The sequence below is a fragment of the Balearica regulorum genome, chromosome 26 (genome assembly GCF_011004875.1).
Source record: "Balearica regulorum gibbericeps isolate bBalReg1 chromosome 26, bBalReg1.pri, whole genome shotgun sequence".
NCBI lineage: Eukaryota > Metazoa > Chordata > Aves > Gruiformes > Gruidae > Balearica > Balearica regulorum.
Window position 1 is genome coordinate 911,764 of NC_046209.1, and position 16,166 is coordinate 927,929.

The following is a 16,166-nucleotide window of genomic DNA, read 5'->3' on the forward strand; positions in this document are numbered from 1 at the left end:
CCCCTGGGTTGCACACGTCGCAGTGTTCAGCAGAGCTGCCGGGAGGGAATATTTGATCAGGCAGAAATGTAATATTTATAGGGGGGTGAATCAGCAAGGGGAAACAGAGACATAAATAAAGATTCGTCAGCAACGAAAAGCCGGGACAGAGCCGAGACAAAGTCACCCGGTGCCTGGGGACGCGCGGCCCCGGGGGTGGCAATGCCTGGCCCCTGCCCGCTCCCCAAACGTGGGATCTGGGCAGCCCCGGTGCTCCCCTCCGGTGCTCAAGGGGACGCGGGAGGGTCCAGGCTGCGGTGAGGGCATCCCACGATGGCAGGCAGGGACGTCCTCTGCCCGTCCCATCCTGCCGGGGTCAGTCTGTGCGACGGCAGGGATGCCCGGTCCAGCCCTGTCCTGGACTCCGGCTCAGAGTCCCCCGGGGCCAATTAACACCTCGTGCCATCCCTGACCCCGGCTCATCCGTTCAGAGCCGCCTGGGCACCATCTGCCGCTCCCGGCCCCGGTGAGGGGTCTCCAGGGATGGAGAAGGGGACAGGGCACCGGTGTGGCGGGTGCCACCGTCCCTTGGCCAGCCCTGCTGGGGGGCGGCCAGCTGGGGTGGGGGTAGAGGGCTGCAAGCACCTCCGGAGACCCCTGCCCCACATCCATCCCCCCAAAACCTGTTCTTATCTTTCAACCCGACTTTGTGCCTCGTGACCCTGAAAGCGCTGGGCTGAGCGGGCTCACGGATGGTGGGGACGGGGATGCCGAGGGGCATCGGATGGGGGTGCCGTGTGGGCGCGGGGGGTCTCTCTCATGCTCGGTGGGGCTGGGGGATGCCCAGGACCCGCTGCAGGCTGGGGTGCCGTGCCAGGGGTCCCTGTGGCTCCCCAGCACCCGGCGCCCACTTCAGCACAGGGTGACCCCTCCCCACAGCCCCCGCCAGTGCCCGTCTCCGTCTGTGCCATTTATCACAGCTAATCAGCTTTAATTCAGCAATTTGTCAGTCTGGAGAAGGCCCTTGGAGTTAGTTGATTTTTTTTATTTTTTTATTTCAAAAAAAATATTATTATTATTCCCCTGATAAGCTCGGGCCTTCCCATTACAATCGCCTTTGCTTGGGCTTTAATAACAATCATTAAAATAAATAATTTTTTCAAATAAAAGGCAGAAGGGGGGGTAATTTTTTTTTATTGTTTTGTATGCGTTTGAAAATTGTTTCCCAGTAAATCCTGGCCCTTTGTATTAATTTTACATTTTAAAATGTTACCTTGCCAGGGGCAGGGTTGGCACAACTGACTCGGGAAAGGAGAGAGAAGGAGAGAGAGACAAACCCTGCTCCTTAATTAGTGTATTTCCCTGTGTGATCAGAGTGCTTATGAAGCAGGTAATGAGCTGGATGGGGGCTGGACAACGACGCTCGGCTGCTCTGGCGAGGCTGGAGGACCACTGCCCCCCCCTCCTGCCCGCCTCCTGTCTTCGGTCCTCCCTTCCCTTTTTGGGTGCTGGGTGTCTTTCGGGTCACCGTGCTTTGCTGCCGTTCCCACCTGCCCCGCCAGCGCTCGGCCGCCCTGGGGATGCGGGGATGTGTGCTTGGGGCGTCCCATGTGATGAGTTTGAGCCAGCCTCAGCCCTGTTCGCAGCTGCCAGAGACTCAGGCGGGCGTGGGGGGTGTTGGGGAGCCCCGAGACACTGCTTTGGGGTGACTGGGGGTGGGGCCGTGGCACGGTCGCGCTGACCCCTCCAGCCACTGACCACCCCGGGGTTGAGCCGCAGGGATGCTTGCGGGGCCTGGGAGCGCTGGCTCCGGAGCTGCAGGGTGTCCCCCGGCCCTGGTCCTCCTGGGGCAGGGGGGCTTTCTGCTGGCCGTGCCGCAGGAGCCTCAAATTAATTAGCAAAGAAAACGCGCTTGACGTGGGGGGAGGCAAAAAAGCCGAGCTGCTAGGTTGGCTCCTGGGGAGTTTGGCCGGCGAGCTTCATCGGCTGCGGAGTGACAGGGGTCTGCAACGTCCCACCATGGGGAGCAGTTTGGGGATGGGGGGATCACAGGAGTCACCCCGAGGAGCTGGGGGGGAGCGGCTGCCAGCGGGAGCTGCCGGCGTGCGCCGCGGCGTTCTCCAACACCGCTAATCCCTTAATCTCTAAGATAATCAGTGCCAGAAACGCAAATTACACTGGGATTGCAGCGCACAGCTGCAGCGATGCCAATGCTTCAATGGTATCGCCGTGAATAATGATTTTTTTTGTGAATTGCTACCAAATGGTGCCGGTTTATCGGGTGTAAAACAAAGAGGCTCTGGGTTAATCTTGTAGGTTCAGGGGGGTGTTGGGGCGGGCAGGGGGTTGGGGTGCCTGAGGGGGCAATGGAGAGAGGAGAGCGGTGCGAGGCTGGGCTGGGCTGGATCAGGCCCCGGGTCACAGTCAAACCAAGGTTTCGGCGTGCCCGGGGTTGCTGGCGGGGTACGGTGAAACGTGGTCCCACTGACGCCAGCTTCTCCCACAGGTTTCACCGCGGGGACTATACGGTGGAGGTGAGCATCAACGACTACCTGGACATCTACTGCCCGCACTACGAGGAGCCGCTGCCCGAGCGAATGGAGCGTTACATCCTCTACATGGTCAACTACGAGGGGCACGCGTCCTGCGACTACCGGCAGAGAGGCTTCAAGCGCTGGGAGTGCAACCGGCCCGACTCCCCCAACGGGCCCCTCAAGTTTTCGGAGAAGTTCCAGCTCTTCACCCCCTTCTCGCTGGGCTTCGAGTTCAGACCTGGCCACGAGTACTATTACATCTGTGAGTGGGGGCCGCGTGGGGCTGGTGGGGTGCGGATGCATGGGGGTCTGGGCGTCCCCGGCGTCACCTCGTGCTGCACACCGGACCCGGATGCTGAGCTGAGGCTCGGTTTGCATTGGTGACCCAGAATACTGCAAAGTCCCCAAACTCAGCCATGGCCTTGTGCTGGCGGCACCGGTGTCTCCGGCTCAAGGCGGAGATCCCAGCTGGCGCACGCTTGATGCCGAAAGCCAGGGCTGAGTCACAGCTGTGGGTGGCCACGAGAGTGACCAGGACTTTGCAGGGACTGTGGGACGATGGGGACACTGGTCTCATCCCCGTGGGACCACCACCAGGCACTGGTAAAGGTGCTGCACCGAAGCGGCGACACAGCCCTGCAAGCCCCAAGCAGTGGCCCTGTCTGTTCCCGTGCCATCCTGCATGGTCCCGTGCCATCCTGCACACTCCCGTGCATTCCCTCGTGCATTCCCGTGCTCTCCTGGGGCTGCGCTCCCCTTTCTTGCCCAGCACATGAAGCCCAAGCTGCCCGACCAGCTCCGGGGAAAACTTTCCTGCGGGCGCCCGGGCACTGGTTGCAGGATGTGGTCCCTCAGGGATGGGTGGGTCAGGCCCCTTCCTGAATTTCCATCTGTGGAGCGCCCAGGCATGGGGGCTGGGGCAGAGGAGCGGGAGAGGAGCCGGGCTGGCTTCCTCGGGAGCCTGCTGGAGCCGTGGAAAAATAAGCTAATGGGGCTCGGCTCGGGCGCTGGGATTCTGGCAATCAATAATGGGTTAAAAAAAAAAAAAAGAGAAACCATGACCCCCAAGCACTCGACGGTGTCACAGGGAGACAGACTCCTTCTTGCGCCGGAGCCAGCCGGCATGCTTATCTTCCTTATTATTTCTCCCCCTTTTTCCTAAAGCATCTGTTTTCAGCCCACTTAATTTGTTCCTTTTATCTATATTAAATTACCATTTTTTCCCCCCTCTCCCTCTCCCCCTGTAAAATGTCACTTGCGAAATAACTGCATCTACAACTCTCTCTTTCCCCCCCACACCCCGTTTTATTTTTTTTTTTAATTTTTTTTTATTTTTAATGTCGTTAGGGAGAGATTACACAGAAGTAAATGGTGAAGCTGATCATTGCTAAACCGGTTAGAATTCATGTCATGCGGAACATTAGAAATTATGCCTCTTTGAGGAACCGTATTTAGCAGACATGAAAGAAAAGAAATTACCTCCTCCTCGAGCTCGCAAATTGGAATGCCATTAACCTCGCAGGCACGGGGACGCGCTCGTGCTCCCCATGCGGGGTCAAGGGCACGGGCTGGCCCTGGGGATGGAGCCAGCGGACGGAGCCGCAGCGGGATGCCCGCGGTACGGCGCAGCGGGCAGCGGGCGCAGCTGGTGTCGCCTCCTGCTTGCCTGTGTGGGGTGCGGAGCCAGAGAGGGAAAGAAAAAGGTGAAAAAAAAAAATTAAAAATTGACGGAGGCTCTGCAGCATCCCCGGCCATCTCCCCAAAATGGCCGTGCCCACGGGAGCGCTGGTGGCGTGGGCAAGATGCTGACCCTGGTGCAGGGGCAGGATGCAACCGTTGAGGGATTCCCATCATGGGTGGGTGCTGGGGTGCAGAAGGGGCCAGTGGAGATTGGGGGGTGACACCCTCTGCAGCTGCCCAGTGGTTTTATTTGGTAAAAATAAATCCAACGGGTCCTGTGGAGCAGCGGGGGGTGGCCCCCCATGTCACCACCCATCCCAGGGCCCCCCCCGTGTCCCTCCCCAAGTGCCAGAGGTGGGGGGCGGTGGTGGCCCGGTGCGGCCGGAGGGGACTGCGTGTGCCCGGGCAAGGCTGGCCCCTTGCTCCTGGCTCTCCCAATTCCCCCTTCTTCTATCGGAAATTAAACTTTATTGCGAATAATGCTGTCTCCCCTTCTTTAATTCAAAAAAAAAAAAAAAAAAAGAAAGAAAAAATTAAATTCCTTTAAAAACATATATATAAAAATCACATTTTCTCATATTGAGAGGGGACTTTCACCAAGATAATTATTGCAATTACTCCCTTTCTCTCTCCCAATGAGTATTATTTTTATTCTGTGCCTTTATCCTCATTTTGCCTGTTCAGGGAGAGCCGCACAGCTCTCTGCAACACAGGTGAGGGGACAAAAGCCACGCGAGCTGTTGTCTCCTGTCCCCACAGGGAAGCTCCAGCTGTGCTGGGACCACCAGGGACCTGTTGCAGGGCTCCGTGGGACGGGGCTGCTGCCCCCAGCCCACCCTCCCACTAGAAATTTGAGCGGGGGGGGGAGGTGTGAGGGCTCTGGTGTGCTGGGGGGCAGCTCACTCACCGCCCCCCCACTTCCTCTGGGCTCCCCGCAGGATGTGGCCCCCCTCCCTCCCCTGGCTCGGGACAGGGGGCTCTCCCCAGAGCAGGTGGGTGCTGGGACCCCCGGGGAGCCTCTGCAGCAGAGCGGCCTTAGGAGCCGCATTTCAGTCTGCTTCCGCATTTAGTTGAGGTGACCCCGGGAGGGGACACGGACCCGGCTCGGCTCAGCCCTACGGGTCATCCCCCCCTGCCGTGACAGGCGTGACACGGGGCTCGGCACACAGCTCGGCACGCGGGGTTTGCTGCCGGAGGCAGGGCAGCCTCCGTGGCACCTTTTAAGGTTTGGTGACACCGTGAGCTGGAAAACCCCATGCAGGGACTTGGAGCCCTCCCAGCTCAGACCCCCCCCCCATCACCAGTCCTGTGCAGTGGGGCTGGATGCGGCCACCCATCTCCCCACCGCGCCCTGGGCATCTCGGCAATGCCGCAAGGGGTCACGGCATAGATGGGACCCTGGGGGGGCCCCGAGGTGAGTCCCCACCCTGCGCTGGGCTCTGCTTCATCCCCACGACGAGGGCCGAGCCACTGCCCCCCCTAACCCACCCCCTTTTCTCCCCTTTGCTTCTCTGCAGCTGCGTCCCCCCCCCAACATGGTGGACAGGCCCTGCCTGAAGCTGAAGGTTTATGTTCGGCCGACAAGTAAGTGAGCTGGGGCCGGGGGGAGCCCCGGGGGCCCACAGGGCGAGGGTGACGCTCTGGGGGGGCCAGTGGTCCCGGGTGAGTGGGGACCGTGGAGGGGGACCCGCGTGGCACCCCGGTGGGGACAGTGCCTGGAGCCCTGCTGGAGCCATCCCGGCAGCGCCTGGATCGTGGCGGGTGCATCGCCGGCGTGGTGGACGTTGGCTGCTGAGTTTCAGATGATAGGAAAAAAAAAAAAAAATCTCTGCACAGTGGCTACTTTTCAGAATCAAATAACTCAGCCATTTAAAAAAACAAATTAATAATTTTCTTCTCCTGTTAACGTGTAATTAGCAAATGGCAGCAGCTCTCCCTGGGGAAGGGCTGAGTGCCTGTGAAATGTCACCATTTAAAAGGATGTCTTTCTTTTTTTTTATTTGCATGGCTTTAAAATAAAACCCAATATAATGAAACCATCTGTAAAAAATCATTCTGTTTTGTTCAGGACTAGGGCATAAAAGGGGGAAAAAAAAATCTCTCCTGATACTATTTTTTAGTATTTTAATAATATCGGGATTTTATTATGCCGATGCCCTGTAGAGGAGAAGGGCTGGCTTTGTGCTGCTCGGGGAGAGGCGCTTTGCCCCAGGGGGTCCCCGAGGGCCGTCCCAGGCTGAGCACCCCTCGATTGGGTCCAGCCCTTGGGACAAGTCCCTGAAACCACATTTGGAAGCACCTGGCACAGGGGGACCCTGGTCTTGGGTGACCCCAGACAGGGACCCCCCAAGGGGGGGGACAGAGAGTCCCTGGGGAAGATCAGGCTTTGCTTTTCCTGGGGGGTCCCCGAGGCACAATAGCACCCGCCTCTGGCACAGGGGCTGTCAGGGGGCTTAGGAGGGGATGGGATGGGATGAAACGCTGCCTAATCCCATGGAGAGGGCAGGAACCGGAGCACCCTGCGCCCACCCTCCAGTGCTAGAGGGCACCCGCAGTCCCCCTTCCCGCAGCGTCCCGGTGCTGCCCACCCCTGTGGCAGGGGGCTGCCGGAACCGCACACCGGTGTCCCTGCTTCGGGGAAGCCAGGAGTCCCCGAGTCCTTTATTTTTTTAAAATCCCATTACTCTTGCGACAGTGCCAGGGTTTGGGGGCAGATTGGTACCCGGCTCTTTGCCACGGGGGATGCTGTGTCATCGGCAGCATCCAGACCCTCCCTCCCCGGGGTGCTGAGTCTCACCCCTCTTCTGCCAGAGCAGGATCCACCCCGGACTGTGGCCGTCGTGCACGGCTCTGCCTCTGGCTCATGCCTCCCTCTCTTCCTCCCCTTCCGCAGACGATTCCCTCTACGAGTCCCCAGAGCCAATTTTCACCAGCAACAACTCCTGCTGCAGCCTCAGGGTCCCGCACACCGTGCTCGTGGTGGTGCCGGTTGTCTGGACGCTCCTGGCCTCGTAGTGCCAATGCTGACGTGCCGGGGAGCGGCTCCGTGGGGAAGGAGCAGCCTGGGAACGGATCCCAACCGCCCTGAATCACGTTCAAGCCGTGGCTCCTGTGCCAGCGGGACGGCGCCCGGGGGAGGTCACCAACGCAGAGGGTCAGCGCTGCCGGCAAGAAGCTTGCCCGGATCCTGCCGCCGCGTGAAGTCACCATCCTCGCACGGCCACCTGTGCCAGGGCATCGCGCTGGGAAAGGTGAAGGGCTGCCCCACGGGACGGATCCCAGCTGCGCACCCCGAAGGCTCCCGTCCCTGCGCTGCGGCTCACTGGGCTCCAGCCCGTCCCGTCGGATATTGCTTTTTACATTTCTAGACCAAATATAGAGTCCTCGTTGGGTTGGGGGGTTTTTTTGTTTTGTTTTTTTAAAGAAAAAAAAAATTTTATTTTTATTTGTCAAGTTGTTTCAGTCCGGGCTTCCCCGTGTCAGACTGACCCGCACAGGGCCGGGCTCAGCCCCCTCCTGTGGAGCCCCTTGCCAGGGTGGCTGCAGCACCCTGCCTTTGCCCGGCCACGGGCAGATCTACGGGCAGCACCGGGAGAGACAAACGCCAGCGATGGTGCCAACGGCTCCATTGTCCCAGACTCCTTCTCGGCCCGGCCCTCACCCCAGCAGCAGGATGTCGCGGCGCCGGCCCCGCTGCGCTTCCCCTGCCACTCCTGTGCTGCTGAGGCGCGGGGACAGGGGGCCCGGACGGACACGAGTCCCCGCTGAGCACCCAATGGGGTGACCCTGCCCCCACCGTTCCTGCCATGGATGTCACCGCTGTACCCACGGGAACCCGAGGCGGCTCCACGGGCGGCAAAGCAAACTGGACATACCCGAGGGGAGCACCAGGGATCCCAGCCATTGCTGGGAGCACTGGGGATGGTTGATCGGCATGGGGAGCCCCGGCTGGTGCCGGGAACGCTGAGGATGCCCAGACGGCATGTGGAGCACCACCAGGCGCTGGGAGCTGGCAGGCCGGGCTCGCCCGGCAGCTGGGATCGCTCTGACGGCGTTTGGCTGGAGCTGGGGCTGGAGTCCCCATCCGCAGCAGGGCTGATCTTGCTGGGACAGGAGGAGCATGCCGACTGCTGTGCTGCCTATGGGGCAGGTTTTCCTTCTCCACAGCCTTCTGCTTTGCACCGCGTCCCCCGCCTCGACGCCTTGAGGGTGCAAAAGCCCCCTCCCCCCCCCGGGGGCCACCAGCCGCGTGCGGGACCATCGCGGCACTCCCATGCTTGCCCCTTCGTCCCCCATCTGGTGCCGGTGTCCCCGGGGCTCCGGGCTGGGCTTGGGGGTCTTTTCCTTTTCCTTCTTTGCATTAATAAGAAAAACCCACCCAAGCCCCCGATCCGAGGTTGGCCCTGACCCCAGGGGCAGCAGGTCCCCAAGGAGGGGTCCCTCCCCTGCAGCGACCCCTCCTCGCCTTAAATCTGGGGCTGTCCCACCCTGGGGGGGGGGCCCGCAGAGCCTCCCCACACCCCAGGGGGGTCGGCGGTCCCGGGGATGACGGCGATGGGCTCAGACCCAGCCGAAGCCCCTTCTGCAGGCGCCTTTTCCAAGTGCACCCCAGACCCTTCCGGCAAGGGGGGGGGGCCGGTGGGGGCTCCGTCCCTGTACATACAGCGCTATACTGTGAGCGGTTTTTTTTATGTATTGTTGAGAATGAATTTTATGGAAGGGTTTATTTTATTTTTATTTTATTTTTATTTTTTAGACTAGGAAGCTGAAATCTCGCAATAAGCTCATCTCGACCATCCAAAAAATACAAAAAAAAAACCCCAAGAAAACCACCCAATAAAAAAATTGCATTCCCTGCTGTTCCGTCCCCGTGTGTCCAGACCAGGTCGTGGTTCTCGAAGGCGAGTGAAAGCACTGTGTTTATCCAGGGAATGAGGGAGGGCACCCACCCAGCCAGGTGCTGAGCACCCACCAGGCTCCGGTGAGGAGCTGGCAGCACCTGCCCGCTGTCACAGTACCGGCTCTTGGGGGAGCGGCGACTGCAAAACCTGGCCTTTGGTCTGTGTTTTATATATATATAGATTATATATATAAATATCTATATTGTGTACAGCGACTGTGGGAGAGTGGAAGGGTGGCTGCGGCAGTGGGGCTGGCAGGGGCAGGCAGGGGCAGGCAGCCTAGGCGAGGGGGTGCTGAGGGCTGGGGGTGCTTTGCTGTGGCCGGGCTGTCCCTCGGGAGCAGCCCATCGTCGACGCTGGTTCTGCGTGTTGGTCTCCATTCTGCCTAGCTTCGTCCTTCGACAACGCCGCTTTCGTCCTCGACGTCGTGCTGATGGTAACTGGATCACCGCCCCATTTGGATTCTGTATTTTTTTATAATAAAATAAAAATAAATGTTGTGTGAGGCCCTTGCTTTTGAGAAGTGACTTTCTCTTCCGACGCCGCGGGCTTTGGGCTGAGTGGTGCCATGGCCCTGGGAAGGAGGGGGCGGGTCCCAGCCCCCCCGCGGGCACCGGGAGCCACCGGCCGTGGTGAGCCGGGGGGGTCAATGCCAGCGCCGGGGCAGCAACACTCAGCTCCGTCCATGCTCCCCGTGCAGCCCTCTCCCCCAGTGCAACAGGGCTGCGAAGCCAGACTGCTCTGCTGGGTGGTGTGTTAATTACGGGAAGGATTTAATTACTGTGTTAATGAATAATAATGGATATTTAATTAATATGCAATTGTTGATAGTACTTAATTATTGGAGGCAATGCAGCCTGGCGGGTGGGCACTTGGGGCTGGGATGCTCCAGTGTCTGCCCAGGTGCTGCTGCCGCCCCGGCTGCTCTCCCATCTCTGCCTCAGTTTCCCCTGTGCTGGGGCAGCGTCAGGCCACCGCTGGTGACAGCCCGGGAGGCCACCAAAGCCGGGACGGGTGGCTCGTATGTGGCATCCCGACCATCCTTTGCTACCCGTATTGCAACTCCCACCCCTTGAAAGAGCAGACCCTGCCGGGGAGGGACCCCAGCTGCTCTTTTTTTTTTTTTCCTTAAGTACTAAATAACTTTTTTGCGTGGCCCATGTTTGTTCCCGGCATTTAATACGTATTTCGGCATAATTAACAGGATAGGAACAATCCGCTGTTCATTAATTCAGGCTCGTACAGCTGATCCGAGGCTCTGAAGTTTGCCACGAGAGGGTGAAAGACTAATTTTGCTTTTTAATAAGGGCCATCTGCGTGCCAGGAGTGGGGAGAGGAACCAGCACCGCCGGCGGGGGAGGTGGGTGCTGACTCTGCTGGCCCCTGCCAGCGATGGGCTCAGGTAGTGGGAAGTGCCAGGGAAAGAGGCTGGCAGGGACTTCACAAAAAAAAAAAAATTTTTTTTTTTTTGTAGACCCAGTCAGTAGGTTTTTTTTGGGGCCTGACTCATGATTTTTTTAACACTGGGGGTTGGAAATATGGAGTTAAAAATAGCAAAGTGACAGGCACAAGGCTGAGACTGATCATCATTAGTAATTAATTAATAGAGTCATGGATTTTTAAGGCCTGAAAGGGATCATTTAGATCAGGCAGCCTGTCTCACAGAGGCATCAAGGTTTGATTTAAGGACTTGTGGTGATGGAGATGGTCCAGTCCCAGCTGCTTCCCCCGGGTGCGTCCCCCTGGGGCTGACCCCGCTCCGGGTATCGCTGGGCACCGCCGGGTATCGGCTGCCAGAGCCGTCCAGCCTTTGCCGTATTTACCCTGGGGCTGGAGGGGGCACACGGCGCTGGGGCACAGCTGGGCTCCCCGCATCTCCCGCCCGCCTCGCACACGGGGGTCCCTGCGGCTTGGGGGGGTCTCACCAAGGGGAGAGGGGACGTGGGGACCCTGCCAACGGCGTGTGGGTGATCGGAGCTGGGTCGTTAATGCGGCTGATAATTGGGGCTGAAACAGCCGCCGTGCCCCTTCCTGAGTGTCACCGATTGTCCCCTCCACTGTGTCCTAAACCCCATCAGCAGCATCCGCGTTACTGTGCAGGAACCGTGGCTCCCTGCCCGGCTTGGGGGGATAACCCGCTGCCGTCAGGGAACGGGTTTCCTGGCCCTTTCCTGATTTAAAGTGTCTGGTGCTGCTGGAAAACAAAGAATTCCTCTGCACGCTGACCCGGAGAAATGAAACACGTCTTAAATTTCTTTTTCTCTTCAAAGGTGGCAGCACACATGAAGGAAGGGGAAGGAAACAGCCCCCAGCCCCAGGGGGTTCCCCGACAGGAGCCCCACCCCCAGCCCCCTTAGTCCCAGCTGAAATTGGGATTTCACTGGCAGCCGGGGGGGGTGTGAGGAGGCAGGATGGGGCACGGGATGGGGGGGGGTCCGGGCATCCCCAGGGCAGTGACTGGATGGGGGAGCAGGGCTGAGGGATGGGGATGGGAAGGGGATGGGGATGGCAAGGGGCATCCCCAGGACTCCGTGGGGCTGAGGGGGTCGCAACTGCAGCCAGAGCAGCTGCTGGGGTGATGCCCCCAAGTGCGGGCAGCGCTGCAGGCAGGTGGGAGGGAGCAGGGGGGGCATCACGTACAGCTGGTGGTGGCTGAAAGGGCCTGAGTCTCATCTAGCACCAATTTTACACTGTAACTGCCAGGGTTTTCCAGCCGTGTGGGTGCTGGCAGCCCCGTTATGTCGGCAGTCAGGGTTTCAGGGCTGACAGAGATAGGGCTTCCCCACCGTGCGCTGCGCTAAGGGATGATTTACTCCAGGATATGGCTGTGCCAATTAATCAGGACCCCAGGGCTTGGCGCAGGGGGATGGGGACCATGCCCTCCTTCCAGCCGTTCAGGCACAGGGGGACATGAGGGTGGCTCGTGCACCTCAGCTTTCGCTGTGTATCGTAATTCCTCTGCTCATGGAACAGGGGAGCTCTCCTGGCACAACCCTGCTCCAGCACATCCTCTCCCTCCTGCACCTTCGTCCTCCTCTCCCCCCCAGCCTGAGACGCGCTCAGCTCCATCTCTCTGCCCTGCATCTGGCCGCAGAGACAAACGGGGCGGGAGGTGCCCCTGTGATCTCGGGGGGGGTGAAGCTCATGTCTATGTAGGGCAGCTGCTGGGGTGCAGGTGGCCACAGCACGATTGGGTCACCCCAGCTGCACCTCCAAGGGCACCTCTGGGAGGTGACAGCCCCGTGGCTGCGACCCTACAGCATCCTGCGTCGGTGCTCCCGATCCTCTCCAGTGCAAAGGCACCGGGGCAGCTCAGGGGTCCTGGGGCACCTTGGGGGTCCTGAGCCCCCACGGCAGCACCTGCCTGATGACGACATGCACCTCTCTGAGAAGAGCAGCTACTGTGCGTCTCTGCTGGCACGCTGCTCCGTGCTCCATTTCAGCCTTTCAGAGCTAATAGTTTTTTCTTTTAATCCCATGAAGGCGGCAGGCACACCGTGCTCCGCTGGCCCGTGGAATATCCCGTCTGGCATGAAGGTACGGCTGTGGACAGTGTGGAAGCCTGATCCACAGCTCGCTCAGCAGGGTGCAGCCTCCCCAGCCCCGGTGATATCATCCAGATTTACACCTTGGTGAGACTCAGGATCAGGCCGGCAGCTCAACAGTTCCTCTGGCACCTCTCTGGCTTCCCTCTTCTTGTTCTTGCTCCGGATTCAGAAGTTTGCAGGTGAAACACAGCCAGAGCAGGGATGCTCAGCTGGGCAAGTCCAAGCCCTGCCATGCTTTGCAGTGGGGCTTTCCTGATTTGCACCACGGAGAGGCCAGCCTGGTACCTGCTCGGGCAGGGATGCCGCTTCGCCTCCTCTGGCAGCGCCCGGTGCAGCCCTGGACACGAGGGAAATATTTGCAGCATGAGGATGGGCTGAGCTGAGCTCTCCCTGGGGCTGCTCGAGGCAGAGCAGGGGGCTGGGAGCGCCCTGGGCTAAAAATGATCCTTTCTGCAAAGCCCCCTCAACCCCCTAAACTTGCTGGCACCCTGACCCCCTCTCCAGCCAGCCCACCCACTGAAATGCTGCGCCCCTCCCTGCCATGTGCTCTGGGCTCCCTCCCTGCAAGCTGCCCCATGTCCCCTCCCCAGCATCTGGCTTCAATTTGCTCCATTTAAATGACTTCCCCAAGGCCGGGCTGCCCCCTCGCCTCCCTGCGTCCCCCCTTGCCTCCCTGCGTCCCCCATGGCATTGTGCCTTTGCACGTGGCTTGTGGATGCTGCCGAGCTCAGGAGCCTGGCACATAGCTTGCACGACGGTCACCGAGGTTTGCACGGTGCCACCGAGGTTGCACAGTGCCATCCGGCTCCCTTTGCCACCACAGTCCCCAGCAGCAGTGCAGAACAGACCTGGCTGCCAGCAGGGCTGGGGGGGGGCTCGTCCCTGTGTCCTCTGGCCCATCCCACACAGGGGACCACTGCACCCTGCAGCACCCTGTGCTCACCACGGCCTCGCTGGCACCTCCTGGGCTCCGGCGCTTCTCTCCGGCAGCTCCTGGCACAGGCTCCTGCCTGGGCAGTGCCCCGCTTTGGCACGGCTCTGATGATGTGTGCATCCATCACCGCGAAGGGAAAGTGCTGATAAAGTGACGCGGGGGGACCCGCCGTCCCTACTGCTTGTTTTCTGCTAGCTGGCTGTCACATCTGCACTTCATTCCCTCTCCCCATCCCTCTCCCCAGCCTTATCTCCTGATAGGTACAAGCGATACAACCAGAAACGTTCCTGTAACAAGCTGCCGGCTGCTGAGCACCCAGCAAAATACCAAATCGGGGGGATGATTTATGAAAATAGCGTGAGAGAGGAGAGCGGGGAGTTTGCTGAGCCACGGCAGAGACGAGTTGCATGCGGTGAGGGATGCTGGCTCCCATTGCTGCTCCCCAAGCAGCGCCGGCCCCTTTGCTCCCAGCTGATCTGGATGCGGGGCTGTGTCTGGTGCCAGCGGGTGGCTGGAACGGGCGGCACGGGGCGGGGGGGAGGTGGATGCGTGGAGCCCCCGCGCTGTCCCTTTGCGGCCATTGATTTCCATGAAATAAGCCAGCCGGGTGTGTAATTGCTCACAGCGATGGCAGCCTCCTTTACATGCCATTCGGCGGGGCCCTGCTCGCAGGAAATGAAACTTTTCAGGCCACTAGACATTTAGTTTTCTTGAGCTGTTAATTCCCCCGCCCTGGGGATAGGAGGGGGCGAGGGTGGCCTCGCAGGGACAGTGATGGAGGGGTGGGCTGGGGGCTGCTGCAGCCCCCCCCCGGCCGTGGGAGCATCTGTAGGAAGCGATGGGGAGAGCATCTGGGGAGGCCAGCGCATCTCGCCTGCACCCAGGGCACCTTCCCTGCCCCTTTGCCCCCATCTTGAGCCCAGTTTGGCCATCAGGAGAGGCGAAGCAGGCGCTGAGCATCCACATCCCTTGCCCCCTGCCAGCCCCGAGAGCTTTGCTGGGGAGAAATTTCTCCCCCAGGCACGGAGTGAGCATCCATTCCCCTCGGCAAGCTCTTCTCTCACAAGGTAACTGGCATTATATTCGGACCAATTGCTCCAGCATGATCCTCCTGAATGTTGCACAGCATGTACACGGCGTCTTATGTAAAATACATGCCCCTGGGTGAGCCTTTTAATAGCAATGGCTCCTGCCCGGGGGGGCAGGGGGGGCCACTCTCTGCCACGACGGTGCCAAGAAATGATTGAAAAGTTGGGGCTCGCTGTAGGAAACACCCTGCTGGGGGGAACAACGTGTTTTCATTCCCCTGCCAGGTAACAAATGAAAAGAATTGCAATGAATGCTAATAGGGCGGGGAGCGGGATGCTGCGGAGGCTGCCGGGGCTGGGTGGGTGCTGGGGTGAGCGGGGCCAGGGGCGGGTCTGACCCTGGGAATGGGGGAGCTGCGGGGAACCCCGGTTTTGCAGGCTGGAGCCGACCACGTGAAGGACAGCATGCCCTGGCACAGGGCTGGTGGGCGCTACGGGAGGATGCTCTGGGCTACTGGACCAAAATAATTTATTTTTGTAGCAAACCAGAGCTGGGGGAACACAAACCCACAAAATTCCTCTTGGCAGGAACTCCCATCCCCAGGGAGCCCGTCCCGGCTGTCGCCCTCCCTGTGCCACGGCTGAGCTGCCGTTGAACTGGCTCCTCACCGGCACAGGGCGAAGGGCTACTCCAGGCTGAGCTGTTTGTAAATGCAGCTGGTCTGGAAAGCAGGAGGGTAAACACGGATGAATAGCCCTCATCCACTCCAGTAAATATTTTATATCACACACCAAGAAAAGACACTCCTATTTAAATGATTTATAAAGGAAGATCATGTAGAGGTTTCCATAAAATATGTAGGGCTCCTAATCCCTACATCATCAAGCAAAGAGGACTGAAATCATATATTACCTTTTCAACAGTCTCGCCGGCTGCAGGGATACAACTGACAAATAAAAGTGTGTTTACAGCTTTTGGGCTCCTCTGGGGAGAGGTAAATCATGGCGGGGGTGGGACGGGGAAAGGAAGCCGGAAATTAAGTGGCAATTTCTGTCCATCGCGGGCTGGGGGGGTTGCCAGACTCAGGGGGCCCTGGTGTCCCCGTCCTGGGCGGCGATGCGCTGGGTGCCGCAATGCTCGTCCCCCAGCAGGACCCTGGGGAGGGTGGGCACGGGGTGCAAACCCTTCCCCCCTCCCCAGGGTGCCCAGAGCCCCAACGGGTTGGTGCACATCGATGCCGTGCCCTGCTCTGCTCCGTGACGGGGCTGGACCAAGAGCAGCCATCAGGGGTGGGGTGTCCACGGGCACCAGCAGAATCAGGATCGGGCCCATGGGGATTACAGCACTTTTAACCTCGGGGCTGCCATCCGCCCCCTCCACGCCGTCGCTTGATGCTCCCACTGCCCCATCCTCTCGCTGCACCCTTTTGGGGCCATTTATTGAGGGGTGTTTTCCCCCCCCCCCGAGGACCCATCTGCTGCCGCCACCTCCCCACTGGGAGCCAGAGGCACCCGCGGCCCTGGCAGACGGCACGCACCGTGTGCCCGCACCGGCAAGAGGC

At 59.8% G+C, this 16,166-nt stretch overlaps 1 protein-coding gene across 1 annotated transcript in view; it reads left to right on the top strand.

Annotated features, from left to right (window-relative positions):
- Positions 1-7,605, top strand: part of EFNA2 (ephrin A2) — a 45,823-nt gene extending 38,218 nt beyond the window's left edge. Inside the window, 3 exon segments of the mRNA XM_075776513.1 lie at positions 2,486-2,781; positions 5,718-5,777; positions 7,087-7,605. Of these exon segments, the coding sequence (XP_075632628.1) occupies positions 2,486-2,781; positions 5,718-5,777; positions 7,087-7,208 (478 nt within the window). The 3' untranslated portion in view covers positions 7,209-7,605.
- The last annotated feature ends 8,561 nt before the right edge of the window (positions 7,606-16,166 follow it).